The 15,172-nt window shown below is 36.8% G+C and overlaps 1 protein-coding gene across 1 annotated transcript; it reads right to left on the bottom strand.

The window, feature by feature from the left end:
- Positions 1-361: 361 nt before the first annotated feature.
- LOC127446590 (gelsolin-like) lies at positions 362-13,162 on the bottom strand. The gene is made up of 17 exons (XM_051707635.1): positions 13,002-13,162; positions 10,914-11,115; positions 10,582-10,736; positions 9,530-9,691; positions 9,269-9,418; positions 5,888-5,977; positions 4,807-4,939; positions 4,425-4,513; positions 4,094-4,309; positions 3,739-3,872; positions 3,537-3,627; positions 3,200-3,370; positions 2,909-3,083; positions 2,045-2,160; positions 1,870-1,947; positions 1,328-1,388; positions 362-1,091 (listed from the first exon to the last, which is right to left on the bottom strand). Exons 2-17 carry the CDS (start codon positions 11,092-11,094, stop codon positions 931-933), a joined length of 2,163 nt encoding a protein of 720 aa, XP_051563595.1. The 5' UTR covers positions 11,095-11,115; positions 13,002-13,162; the 3' UTR covers positions 362-930.
- Positions 13,163-15,172: the final 2,010 nt, after the last annotated feature.

The raw sequence follows: 15,172 nt of genomic DNA, 5'->3' as shown, positions 1-15,172 counted from the left end.
AGCTGGGAAGAAGTGGGGAGAAGATAAAGAGACTAAGTGAGTTGGAGCTAAGACACATTTTAAATCCACCGCATACAGACTCAGCAGAATGGCCCATGTGTCACTTTAAATCTACAGTCCTATGCACATGTAGTGCAGATTGATTATGTTAAGCAACATAATGATTGCCAGGACATAAGTCCTGAACACGTGTGTGATGTAAAAGACACTAATCTGTTGAAACACAAAATACTTCATAAATATCATATTAAGTATTTTATCTGCTTGTGTTGCTCCAAGAAACTATGCATATATTTTACATTCTTGATAAACCGCTGTCCTTCACCATGCCCACATCAACAAACACAAAATAACTTACTAGTATTTTAAAAAGCAAGGTTTTATTATGTAATGTAAATCAGCATAATTATAGACATACATTTTAAACCATTTCTATGCTACAATATATGCTTCAATAACATTTCAATTTGTGAGGCATAATACATACATGTGTACAGTTTTTCATAATCCCATGGTGCTAATCTAAATTCTTGAAGACAGATCAATGTTTTTCATTTTATCAAGTTCTACATTTTTCTTTGCTTAACCATATTCTTTTTAATAATCAATAAAAAATGATGATGCCAATGTATTTGGAAACATCATTGGTATATAGAAGTAATCCAAAGAGGTACATAAAAAGAAACAGAAAATAGTTTAAATGTATAACAAGGCAAAGCACTTGATTTGAAAGTCATTAAGAGTAGAAAAATACAGTACATAGAGGCTTAACATGCAGCAGTATTGCATACTGTGTTCTCATCTGCATCCGTTTCAGATAGCACCAATCTCCACCCATGAAACACAAGAACACAGATGAGTATTCTGGAAGCTACTGTAAACTACTGTAATGGACAAAAATGTGTAATAGTATGTGTTTGGAATGTGCATTTAGAAACGAGCACGGATACGATCCAGTGGGTCTGTATCCCACATTTTAGGATCCCAGGCCTGGAACCAGCCAGTGAAGGTTGGGGGCTCAAAGCCCTGCTTTATAGTGATGACCGGGGTACCACGACGTCCAGAGGGATCAGACTCCACGTATTCTTTGGCTGATGGAAAGAAACACTTAATTTAATTAATAAGAAGGAATTACACATTCAATGATAATGTTCAACCACATTTACTTATCCTGCATTATGAGTACACAGGGACTGCTCCAGTTGAGAGATATACATTGCTTTTTGTACTTTAGAATAGATAACTGAATTATCCTAACATTATAAATGAAATTTATAATGGTATGAGGGAATATTGTGTTGGTTAGTGCTTCAGTTTACTATCATACCTATTTTAGCTGATCCAGTCCGCTCTACTTCATTTGCTTCATTACCAATCCAAAGAAAGATCTAAGGAGAAAAGATTCAGGGAATATCATTTTCAGCAGCTGCAATAACTGAACTTGGTTGAAGATTATGTAGGTACTTGTATAATGTCCAATAAACATTATGTACATGCTAAAACAGTGTAAAATATGATACCATTTTAATGGTAAATAAAAAAATAAAATATTTTTTTTCAAAATATTTGCAATAACTTCATATAACTTAATGTATCAAGTTATACAGATATACTGTATAATTTGTTATGCCACTGAAACGACTTTCCATTTCAGCTAACGTCACAAATCCCTCTTACTTCTTTAACCTCTCCTCTCCAACCACTTGACTCAAATCAGGTATGTAACATCACTTTTCCAGATCCAGTTAAATCTCAATGGATATAATCGAGCCTCGCCTTACATTTTTTCTCATATTTTTTTTTCATATTATTGTGAATGTCATTTCATGTTGACTTCAAGTCACTAATGGTATATTGAATTTTTCTAACCTGATCCCAAGTATCCAGAAGCATGACATCATCAGTGGCCAAATCAGACTGGGTGAACTCTCCAGGCACTTCTTCAGCCTGAGATGAAAAGGGTGAGGTAAAGTAAAGTATATGCATTCATTTAACAAAGAAATCATTTCCAAATAAATTGTAAAACCCATCTAGGTGAACTCACAACCAGACGTCCACTCTTGTTGGAGCAGCCAAACAGACGAGGAGGTTTAACTGTCTTCTGCAGACTTTTGGAGGTCTGATAATCCTTCTTTCCACCCAGAGCAGACCAAAACCCAGCTGAGAAGAGCAAGATGAGATGAAAGAGAGAGAAAGAGAGAAAAGGAAACACAGGAGAGGGAAGTAAGAATTACTGAGAAAGTTGCATTTTATATAAGCAAAACAAAACATGAACACTATATTTTTTCCTTTGTCATAAAAAAACCTTGGCTTTAAATGTTGTGAAAATTGAAGTGACATTTTTGTAATAACAAAACTGATAAATAACAGGGAATTTAGGGATGTAAGGGATGTCTTTAATAGGGATGTGCACAGATAGTTATTATTCAGTTAACCGTTTGACAGGCCTGTATTTTAATACCAAAATCGATTAGTCTAAACGTGCAATAGAGGTCTTCAACCTGATCCAAGCCCAACAGTACAAGACAAACTGTCGGGTTTCAGGCCAGGTTCAGGTCAGTTTTTCATGTATAGGGCGAGTAAAAGGCTGTTAACAGATGTTTTTGCGTGCGTCTGCGCTGTTTTTCCGATTGTTTTTCAGCGACTTGCACATGACAGCCGCATTTTTTAGCCACCGTGCCAAGTAAAAAATAGGTTTGTGCAATTAAGCTTATAGCTCACTGTGAACTTTATTCCCTGCTATTTCTAGTGTTTGATGCATATCCAGTGCAATAAATATTCTTTATTCCCGAGTAACCAAATGATTAATAACCAAATAATCATTGAACCCTCGTGGTTAATCGAATATTACAAAGGGTCACCATGAACATTACAATGCCTGAACATTACTGAAACAGCAGGCACCCACCTGGCTCTTTGCCCTCTGAAATTTCAGTGACATTTCCTCCAAGGAAGCTGCAGACGTATTTTGCAGCAGCCATTTCTTCCTCTGATGCGCCCGTTCCTCTCCACAGAAACATGCCTTCAGGACACTTCAGCACAAACACATCATTAGTGTTCAGTTTAGCTGCAGAGGGTTCCACCTTGTTAAGGAGAGAGAGAGAAAGATAGAGAATGAGTCAGAGATAATTTCCTGTTGGTCATTTCTAAGTCCATGTACAGTGTGTGTTGTTGTGGAGTGACTTAAGTTATCACTGACCTCCACAGCGCGTGTTGCACGGGTGGAGCTCTGGCGGATGTGGAAGAGGCGTGTGCTACCAGTCCGACTCTGACCACCTTTACGTGAAGTCCCACCCAAGTGGATGATCATGGGTTTCCCCTTAAACAGACTCATCAAATGGGCCGGTTCCTGGCCTTGAGTGACACGGACCTGCAGTGGGACATTATAGTGAGTTCCAAATCAAGTAGACCTTGACCACAATTATTTAATATAAAATGAACTTTTCTGTGTAGCATATTAGACAAGACAACAGGAGACTGAAAAATACAAGATAATTTGACCAAACACAGGAGGTGAGGGGTGTGTTTGTTAATACCTGGACAGGTGCACCGCCCATGGAATCGTCCAGCTTGACTGTAAGAAAAGCTGAAGCAGCCAGTTCATCTTGTGTGCACTTAAGCCCCTGCCTGAAATAAAAAATAAGACATCTAGTTAGACCATTAAATATTGACTTTGGTTAATTTGTTGATTAATAAGTATATGTATCAACATGTCAACCTGTGATTGTCTTAGCTCACCAGGTGTAGATAATGTGTTGCTCTCTGCTTCCTTGGCGGTAGGTGTAGAGTATCAGGTAACAGTCTCCTCCATAAAACTGCCCATAGCTAGAAGGGTCCACAGGAACTCTATCCCCACCCTCCACACGCCACACCTGCAGAAGTCCAGTGCAAGAGTCTTCATACAATCACAGTGTGTTGCTGCAAAAGCATTGTGGACTTTCTATCCTATTTCTGGATCAGTGGCAACACAATAACAACATATCATAAACATAGACATACATTACAAATAACAAAATCTTACAAAATATAAGCCCAATTAGAAGGAGTTCTAAAAACAACTGGTCCTTGCTCTCTTTAGGATCAGTACTTTTACCTGGACCTTGCCAGAGCCGTCGTCCAGCATACCATGCTGGGCTGCCATTGCTTTGTTGGAGTGCAGACTGGAGGCATCAAAGGGAATCTGCTGAACATTTGCAATCCGACCAATGCTGTAGGCCTTTCCTGGACCTGTGGTCTGATCCTTATCTTTCCAGTTACTGAAGAACTGTTTAAACAGTGTGGTCTCACCTCCAGCTGGCATAACTTGGATCTGATTACAGAAAGAATGATAGACAGACTAGTTAGGATTTGGCTTCCACTTGATTTACTTCATTAACAAGGTAACTAAGGCTGGTTCCAAATCAGATTTCTGATGAGGTCAATACCTGTGTGTTTTGGGGGTAGTTTTTGTCTTTGATAAACTGCTCAGCTGTCTTCATGGCTGCCTTACGTTCATCTGTATTAGCGTTCGCTCCTGAGGGATTTAAATACATGAGAGGATCCATAAAGTAAAACACAGCCATCTTCACTCTGTATTTCATCTAGTGGCTTTAATTAATTTACATACAGTATAATACAAGGATGTAACCAAATATTTAACATTTGGAACATACCAAATGTCCAAAAATCTCCCATTGAAAAACCCATATTGATTGACCACTTATCTGAATATTGAGGGGACATGTCCACCTCATTGACTATGGTGGTTATGACCTGGATATAACAAAGGACACCAAAATAAAAATCACAGTTGAATGTTGACCATACCTTTCCAAAGAAAGATCTTGCTGTCCACTCCATTGTCCAGGATATAGCACTCATCTGGAGTGAGCATTTCTTGTTTGAAAGGGCTGCTCTGGGCCACCAGAGATGTATTCATGGAGCCTGCAGCATCAGACACCTAATCCACACAAACCACACACAAATAACATATATTTATAAAACTCCATTAATACTAAACAATTAGTTTTAATTGAAACAAAAAATTTAGGTAACACTTTATTTTAGGGATCAGAAATTAGACTGTAATTAATGACTAATAATTGGACTTGTAAGGGACTAGTTACAGACTTGTTTAGAATTATAAGGTATTTATTAGGCCTTTGTTCGCTGATTTCTTACCCTTGCCTAATAGCCTGTGTACATTTGTTGTTGTTTTTTTTCTAGCAATGTACTTATTAAGTTAAACAAAAGATACCAATAGCTAGTAAGGTGCAAAATACATCCTTTATAGGTTCTCATTACACTGTGTGAATGTGCAGCTTATAAGCATAAAATAAATATAGAAGGCAAAGTTATTTTTGCTTTGTGTAAATAGCAACAAATGCATCTTCTTTGCACAAAGTGAAAATTTCTAATCTAATTGCACCCCTAATTAAATACTACCATACAGTATAGTTTAGAGTCCCACAGACACCCTACACCAACCCCTACCCCTAAACCTAACCCTAACCTTCCCTGCTTTGTTGAAATACTATATGCATTCTACATGTATTTTATACTTATAGGCTGCATATTCACACAGAGTACTGAGAACCTATAAAGGATGTAATTTGCATCATACTATTGATATGTTTTGTTTTTAGCTAATAAATTCATTGTTATGACAAAAGCAAATGTAAAGGGGCTATAAAGCAAGAATAAGAAATCAGCCTAAAGAAATACTTTATAATGCCAAACCAGTCCATATCTAGTCACTTACAAGTGTAATTATTAGTCATGGATTACTGTCTAATTTCTGATCCCTAAAATAATGTTACCAAAAGTTCACAGAGTACAGCAGAACACAGTGCTCATGGTAGCTTTTGGATGTGTGTACAGTAGACCTATAGTACATAATCAAACTTACCATGTAGAGAGTGCCCTTTTTCTGATTAGCTCTGTCTGTCGTCTCATCGTCAGGACTTCCTGCTGGGATGTTGGGCTTGGGCCCAAGAACCTTAAAATAAGCACAATAATGGTTTCCACTAATTTTATACATGGGAGGAAAAAATGGTCAACCAAGGTCACATAAAAAGACTATTACACAGAACATCAAGAAAGAAGTCAAAATCCAAACCAGACTTCTTTGATTTTGTTGCTATACTAGTTGTACAAAACGTTTATGTTTAAAGTATTTACTAATTGTGATTTAACTTTTATATTTCATTTAACTTTTGCAGATTCTGTGTAATTTACCTAGTGTTTCTGATTGCTTTTAAGATAAATAGTTGTGCTGATGTGTTTATTGCATTACTCTAGCCTGCCTCTGTAGCTAAAGCTGATGTAAAGGTAGAGGTAAAGTTCTGCAACTATAGGTACAGTTAAGCTCTTTCAATTTGTGCAGCAGGCTATTAGAGATGTTCTACAAGTCAATAGTGACCAGCAGTGTTGTAGTCGAGACCAGCTCATCTGAGTCCAGGTCCATTCTGAGACCAGAGAGGGTCGAGTCCGAGTCAAGACCAAGACCAGAGATGACCGAGTCCGAGTCAAGACTGAGACCAGTAAAGACTGAGTCCAAGCCAAGTGTTTTATTTATGAATGTATTAAATGTATAGTTTAAAGGACTATTGACTCTAGGCGCATATACCAAATAAACCTCATGTTGGTTAAACAATATTACCAGTTGAGAATAACAATTAAATAAATGACATGTCCTAGTTTAAATGAATAAATTGGTATTACAATACGACATGTCAGTGTTAACAAAATGTCAGTGAAAAACTCTAATTAAAGGTTTAAAGTGCCTATGTGGCTTAGCACGGCAATACAAACTACCAGCTTCTGTATACTATTATATTCCATTCAAGTCAAGTAAAAATTTCTGCTTTACAAAATACAGTATTACTGTACTATAACTAAAATAGGCCTTAAAAACAAACAATAATGTTTTAATATGACAGTGTTTATGCAGAAAGTGAAAATAAACATTTATATTCAATTTGTTAACAATTTCCTCAAACCCACTATTACTATATTTCATTCACTGTTGCATTTCTGCTTACTTTTGCCTGCAAGATTTCATCTCGATGTACGGCACAGAAACCATTTTTGTATTTAGAAATTATTCAATTCTGATGCCATTGAGAGAATATTTTTAAATTTTCTTCAATACAGTATGTGTTTTAAAAGACTAAAGGCTGTTCAGATCAAGACAGTGCAATGAACCCAAATAGCACACGTACGTCTCTGAAATGTCTGTTTTAGATCTTTTAATCTGGAAAGCATCTATCATCTGCTAAACATCTTAAAAATATCAGATTTACAATCATTCTAAATCATAAATGTCTCAAATACATTTTCTGAATGTCTTATTGACATCCGAGACATTTATTGACATACGTCTTATAGCAAACAATGTAAAATAGACGTCTTCCAGATGTAAACACACACATCAGATAAATGTCTGGGTGTTGTACGTGTGCTATCAGGGAATAGAGTATAACAGGTGTCTCGAGACACGTTTTTAGCAGATGATGTTCTTTTTTACTTGACAAAAGAACTTAAAAAAAAAAAGGCAAAAAACACAGCGATACGAAATGCAACGGTCAAAGACATCTGTTTAGCATGTTTACATAGAATAACAACTGAAAAACAGCATGGATGGACGCAACAAAGTGTTTGGTGTGAACAGCCCCTTATTAACAAAACAGCACCAACGGAAGTTTCTCAAAGTTACCTCTCAAAAAACAGTCTTTTGTTGACTGTAGGTAAATATCCACTTTATCCAACGATTGCTGTTTTAATGAGTGAGAAACTGCTGCAAATTATTCAGTGAGATAGCAGTTGAACTAATCGGACTGAATTGCCAATCGATTCAAACCTTTTTGCTAACCTGTTTGGCCAATTCGCTGAAAAGAACCGACTCAATAGATTGAATGATTTGTGAACTGGGCATCACTGGTTCTTATTCTACACAACAGACTGAAATGTGGGACAAACATCAAGATCTCTGATATTGTCTGTCAAAAATATTTGTCAGATAAGTCGAAGCTTTCACTGTATATTTTTTGAAAAAGGACTCAACTGGAATCGGGGTTAAGTCCGAGTCCACACTTGTTCGAGTCAAGGCCGAGTCATGACAAGACCAAGACCATGAAAATATGGTCTCGGACTCCAGACCGGACAACTACACTGGTGGACATTGTTTTTTTCTACACTGTATAAAATGGTAACCTGCATTGTTAGCTAAAGGGTCTATTTCTAATTGATCTAACCCATAACAATTACTTACAGTATGTTGGTGTAACACAATGTATTTAGGTCGATTTTGTCAGGTTAAATAATATTTTTGACTTTAATAAAACAAACGTGTTGTTTTTAAGTCATTTAGATGCTTCCACATAAAGTAAATCATTTGTAGGTTACCTGACAATTTTTTTTTTTTTTTACAGTTTATACTGTGTTTTGTTCAGTTTAGGTGATTTACACCAGCTCAAGCAATTCACACAAGACTTTTGGGAGACAGTGGCAGAGAAAAGGTGGATGGCAAAATTGGAATACATCAGAAACATTTTTGTGCATCTACTCTGTGATGCTCTGTCTTGAAACACCTTCAGCCACTGGTTTACTTCTCTTTGATGTCTAAGAATTACTAATTTTTTTAATCACTTTTTTTGTTTTGCTGAGGTAAGTCCTTCTCATACATGGACAGCTTTAGATACTGCATGGCATAGTTGGATCACCACTAAGCCAATGATTGTCACATCTCTGAACATACCACTCACAGGCCACATTCAGTACCCCTGGAATGACATGGCCACCAGCCCACCATGTATAGTATTTTCTCTTTGTGTGTGTGTGTTTTGTTTACTTGATTAAAGATCTTATGTTATTCTCTGTGGCATGCCTCAACTGCCCCAATAATGTATGTCTTCACATCCTGCCATAACAGCAATACCAAAGCAATGCTCATTCTATTTTCACTGCATGTTCAAACTTGCAACAAAATGGACTTTGAAACACAATTGCTCACCTAGTCAATCACAACACAAGGGCATATAAGCAGCTTCTCACTCCTTTGCCTATTCTTCCAGCATCCCTCCACCACCCCAACTCCACATTTATTTTAATAACTCTACTTTTAACTAACTTTAATTAATTAGCACTAGGTGGTAATTTAGAGCTCACAAGCCAAATATGTTTACCTTTACCAATCTGTTTGCCTTTTCCATATCCACAGATTAGATGGACATGTGAAACTGTGAAACGGCACTTAGTTTTTTGTCTTGTGGAAGAAGATAAGACTTACATTAAGGACAGCCTCCGGCTCAGAACCCTCCTCAATCATGTGCAGAGCAGCACGTCCATTTCGCTCATTATCACGGATGTCAATAGCCACCTGGGAGGCTTTCAAGCGCTCAAAACGGTTAGACTCACTCCCACACCATTGATAGATGTCCTAAGAAAATCAGAATTTTGTCTGTGAGGTTGTGAATCTTTGATTTTTCAAACAGAAAACACTAAAAATATCCTCAAATCCATTAATAATTTCACGCAATGTGGTTCTGACCTTTCCAAGATCAACGATGAAGCAGTCACCACGATTGAAGCTGGCCCAGGACATATTCACCTCAGTGGCACGAATGGTCCGCCTTCCCTTAACATGAAGTAGACGCTTCACATTCATATCATTGGTCACCACATGTTGGAACCCAGAGGCCACACCACCTTGCTGTGTTATGGAAACAGAAAATCTGACATTGAGCACAACAAAATACATAAAAAATATCTTGTTACTCTTACAGGAGCATCTCTGAATTGTCAAGAAAGAAAAATAATTATATAGAGTAATAATGAGGCCCAGTTGGAATCCACAGACTTATTTATTATTATTATTATTTTCACATTTTTTGTTCTGATTTTGAAGAACAATCTGTGGAATTCTGTGTAAGGGATTTAAATATAGTCAAATATTTTATATGGAGCTGAGAGTATTACACTCATATTGGTAGTGTACCCATCTAGGCCTGGTTATAACAAAAGGAAAAATGCACTTAATCTGAAAGTAAAAATCTATACATATTAGAGAGGAGAGAGCTGGGAAATATCAATCGCAGCAGAAATATACTGTTATATTTTCAGCTGGATTAATTCTTTGCTGTTTTTCTGACACAAAATTCTCCTCTGCCATTTTTTTTAATTATTAGATACATTTCAGTAAAAAAAAAAAAAAAAAAAAAGCAGCATTGCGGAAATTTGTTATGGAACATAGCAGACGCTTGCACCACTTATTTGCATGCAGTATATGGGGCCATTCCAAACCACCTTGCGACATTGTCATTTTCTTGAGTGTTTTCCATTCCCTAATTATGATTCTGGAAAGCGATAGCAACTCTGATCCATTGCTACCCATTGGCACTAATTAACATTCAACTTAAGACTGTATAGACAAATTCAGAAATTTTACAAATGTATATTGATGTTGGCAAAGATAAATGTAAAATGAAGCATATTACAAAAAATCTTGCAAAATTGTGTTTTTGTTACTGAATATGACAAAATTGTAAAATAAAATGTGTAACTCGCTTTATCAAGCATCTGGTACCCCATATGGGTTATTACCTTGTATTTAATTCCAGATTTAAAGAAGCCGAGGAATTTGAGGGACTCGTTGTTCTGAACTTCACGGTACTGAACTGGTGCTCCACCCAGATGATCATCTAGCTGCATAGCAAAGATGGCAGCAGCTCCACTTTCATCCTGAGAGCACTCATTACCTGCAGTTCAAACATATACAGAGAAATGCAAATATCCACAATAGTGTGAAGGTGTGTCTCTATATCGGTTTACACATAAAAACAGTGCCATGTCATTACAAGGGCAGTGAATGTTTTAGGCAGATTTTGGGCAATGTGCATAGGTTTAAGGTATTAAATGAAACTACTCCAACTCACCTAACCATATGTGGATGCTGTAGGAGGGAGCAGAAGTGGTGAAGAGGACAACATAGGCGTCTCCAGTGAAGAAGTTTCCATGAAGCTGTTTGGGGACCTGTTTCAGGTCCATCTTCTCTATCCTCCAAATCTGCAGGCCAGGCTCCTTACCTGCATTCTGGAACTCCTTGTGGAAAACCATGATTCCTGGAAAATTCTGTGGCTGATTTTCAGAGCAAGATATCACATTAACACTTAAAGTTACTAATAAAATAGAACAGAAACTATGAAACATGTCTTAAAAATCTGAAAATCAGAGATCAATATGGTCTGTGCATGGTAATTTACTAAGTGAGTGATAAAACAAGGGCATAATGGAATTTAGAAAATAAAGCCCTGGAATAGCATATGGCCTTAACATTAATTGCTGATATTATAAATAACACAGAGATCAAAGTCAAAGTCTGCTTTATTAACCCTGATGGCACACATACATCACACAGACGTCAATTTGATGTGAGTGTTTACAACTGGAAGATGTATTTTTTTACATTGTTTGCTCATCTGCAATACATCACTAAGACGTATGTCAATAAGTATGTTTTGGATGTCAATAAGACATTCAACAGATGTCTTTGAGACGTTTTTGATTTAGAATGTTTGTAAATCTGATCTTTTTAAGATGTTTAGCAGATGTTGATTACACTTTTCAGATGAAAAGATCTAAAACAGACATCTCATGACAACAAAACAAATGAGGTAGGTTTCTAAACATCAGTTTTAATCAAAACACAACCATTTATATTTATACATATGACAAACAGGTGTGTGCACATGGTACAAAATTAGTTTTAAAACAGTGAGAGTAATGCAATGAGTAGCAGGTGAATTTAGAAAAGGGTGCTGTAACTAACCTGCAATTCAACAGCAAACATATTGCATGCATTTTTAACTCATTTAAAAACAGTAATGAATACATGATGAGCCCTAGGCATAAAGTTATTAACTCAGTTGAAGTATATGGTGGGTGCACCCCAGCAGGGTGGAGCTATCAAGAAAAGAGTCATGCTGCATAGTTTCAGCTGTGGGCAGACATGCCATTTGTTTACCTGAGTTTATTAGGGCACAGATGTGCATGAGAGTGAGTAGACAATCTTAATCACAGAATCATAGTAATACATACATGTCTAATTTACCTTTAACTTCGAAAGGTGACATGTTTTGAATGCACTGAATGAAATCAAAATCAAAATTGTTGGCATATGCAATTTACCTTTATTTTTGCTAACTGCACTATTACCAATAATACAATCTTAGTTATTGCTTTTATTGTAAAACCATGATTTAATATAAAATTGTAAAAATGTACTTTAAAATGGAATCTATTTAAAACTTTTCCCACTTACATTTTTTTTATTGTTGATGACTGAGGTGGCTAAACATACTATATTTTATTGTAACAACAACAACTTGTTATGACATTATTACATATTAATAGTAACTATCGTATTTTGGTAGAAACTATGGTTACCAATGTAATTTGTGTACGAGCCGCATGTCAGGGTCTGGTTGGACACACCCACATATTAAACCTTGTACAAGGAATTGTAAAGAACCAAATCATTTGAATGAGAATTATTAATATTCAGCCCGGATGCAAATTTAGCAAACAACAGGTTAACTTTATTAGTAACTCCGATCATTTAGGCTCTGTGAAATAACACATCTGGAATCCCGTGTTTTCTGTATTGCTTAAAAAGGGCAGAGCATAAACACAATCTGCAAAGCACAAATGAAAAATGACTATACAGGCCTATTTTATTTTTTGTAAATCGCCTTTTGATAAAAACGGGAGCAATCTGCAGCTAGACTCCACGTCTAAAGAAATTTAGCAATTTCCTTTTCTTTAGTACTCTTCGTTATTGTTCAATAGCGGATCGGCGCGTATAAAGCCCAAACATATCTAATGAATATACCAAAAGTAACAGAAATAAGGTAAGCTAGGTGATGATACAGAAGTGTATTATAGTTTGTTCTGCATATCTGTTTTACGCACACTCAAATGAAGCACAACAAAGTAATGGCAGTTCAGTTTTCTTTGGCTCTTACCTCTCTGGACAAAGAAATGCTCAGAAGGCGATAAAGACAGATATGCTTTCAGAAGCTGCTCCTGGTATATTCCAGATTGTGCAGTTTCAGAAGTTTCAAAGGATGCAGCGGACTTTAAATGATCTGCAGTTTTTCAGGGGAGAGGCAGATGTGAGCCATCGGCCAATTACGGCCAGTTTCTCTCCCCCTTCAGGCTCATCCCTAAAATCCACATTATGTAACTTTATAAGTCATTGCACTCCCCCAAACCAAAACACAAAACACAAAACACAAACACAACGATTCTTTCTTCTTATATAGACAGAATAGTAAAATACAATAAATACAATGAAATGAATTACAAAACTCCATGATAAGTGCAACAGGCTGTGGCTGTACAAAAATTGCGTATGTACTTTATAACATAATGCACAGTTTACACAATATAGACAGAATGGGAGACCTATACTGTACATGAAGGCTAATCCATTAAATGTCTAACCCATTAAATGTCACAACATTTGTAACTAGATACAGGTATACATTTTAATGGATTCTGCAGACAAGGAAAAGTGTTGAAGGTTTTCCCATTTTATCCTAATTTAATGACATGCTGAGCATTATGCATTCATTGTACACTAACTGAGCACTTTATTAGGAACAGCTGTAAACCTTCTTATTCATGCGATTATCTAATCAGCAGTGTGGCAACAGTGCAATGCATAAAATCACGCAGATATGGGTCAGGAGCTTCAGTTAATGTTCACATCAACCATCATGGGGGAAAATGTGATCTCAGTGAATTTGACCGTTGCATGACTGTTGGTGCCAGACGGGCTGGTCTGAGTATTAAATAAATGAGGTGCTCATTGTATTGTATTTTCACAGTTGGGAGTTTTCAGGTGAAGCAGTTTTCACACATTTCAGGTTAAACTCACAACACACATTTCCAGTGAGGTGACATTCTCTCCTGAGTGAAGGTGAAACCACACCTTTCAATCATCATTAATTATAGGTCCGGACAAGTCTATTTCTTTGTGCTATGTGCACATAAGATTCATAACGACTTACAATTTACACTTCCTCATTTCAGTCGCTTTCTTTCATAATGCTCTCTGATTTTATGCACTGCCCTTCCCTCCTCATGTATTTTCCTCCACTCCCCCACCCAGTGCTCATGGCTCTCCAATGTCAGTACAATCTCAAGGCTTTCTCTGAGCACTGCTACACCTGCAGACCTGAAAATCCACCTCTCAGCAGCTGGCATACACCTATGGCAGCCTAGAGCCTGCAAGATTTAATATTCTACAGAGCCTGAAATATTCCATCAAGACACCAGCCTAAAGATTGTCTGAGCTTTCTATTTCATATTCTCAGCAGATCCTTCATGTATTACCCTGAGCACATCTGAATATGCCTTTGGGTTATGAAGATACAAACCAGGATTTCTCAGGCATTCCATGAAGTCAAGGGTAAAGAAATCATAGATGCAGGTTTTGAGTACCTAAGAGCTTAAGGCAAAATTTGCCACAGGATTTGCTTAGAACAAGGCCTGTGGATTCAGAACACGAAGGTCTGACATGAGGGCTGTGAAATCGAGAAAAACAGGAGGAATGGCATGAACTTGGAGTGAGTGAGTCAGTCATATCTGCATGTGAGAGTGAGTCATAGTTACAGGCTCTCTGTGCTAAAGTTAGTCTTCTAGTGGTGTTTCGTGGACTGTCTATTAGCCTTTTTCCATTACATAAAAAAATAGTACTCATAATTCTATATTAAACAGATTTACAGTATATGTTATTAAGACTGCAATTAGTCCTTAAAAACAGAAACTTCTTAATATTTAAAGGATGAAACACAATGACAGGACAGAGTATGCAGAACCAGCAAACAAAACCTCAACTGTGAAGGAAGGAATGTGTATCTAGATGTTTTCAGCCTTTCTGTAGCTCATCACAACTTCCTGTTTAAGGAAGCAGTATGAGAATATAAAGCTGAAATTAAAGCTGCACTGCAGTGATACAGTACATACAAACCCTTAGCTTTGCTCTAACCACAGGCCCTAGCAAACATTTCTAATGACTGCAATAGAGGGTGTAAACACAGATCAGTTGCTTCATAAACAAATGTAAACCTACAGGTATAACTGTACTTTTTAGTCTAGTGTCTAGCTCATTGTATATGACTGCAGTAAT

Source organism: Myxocyprinus asiaticus, chromosome 9 (assembly GCF_019703515.2).
Source record: "Myxocyprinus asiaticus isolate MX2 ecotype Aquarium Trade chromosome 9, UBuf_Myxa_2, whole genome shotgun sequence".
In the NCBI taxonomy this organism is placed as follows: domain Eukaryota; kingdom Metazoa; phylum Chordata; class Actinopteri; order Cypriniformes; family Catostomidae; genus Myxocyprinus; species Myxocyprinus asiaticus.
Note: the sequence above shows the minus strand (reverse complement) of the source record. Positions and strands in the feature narration are given on the sequence as shown.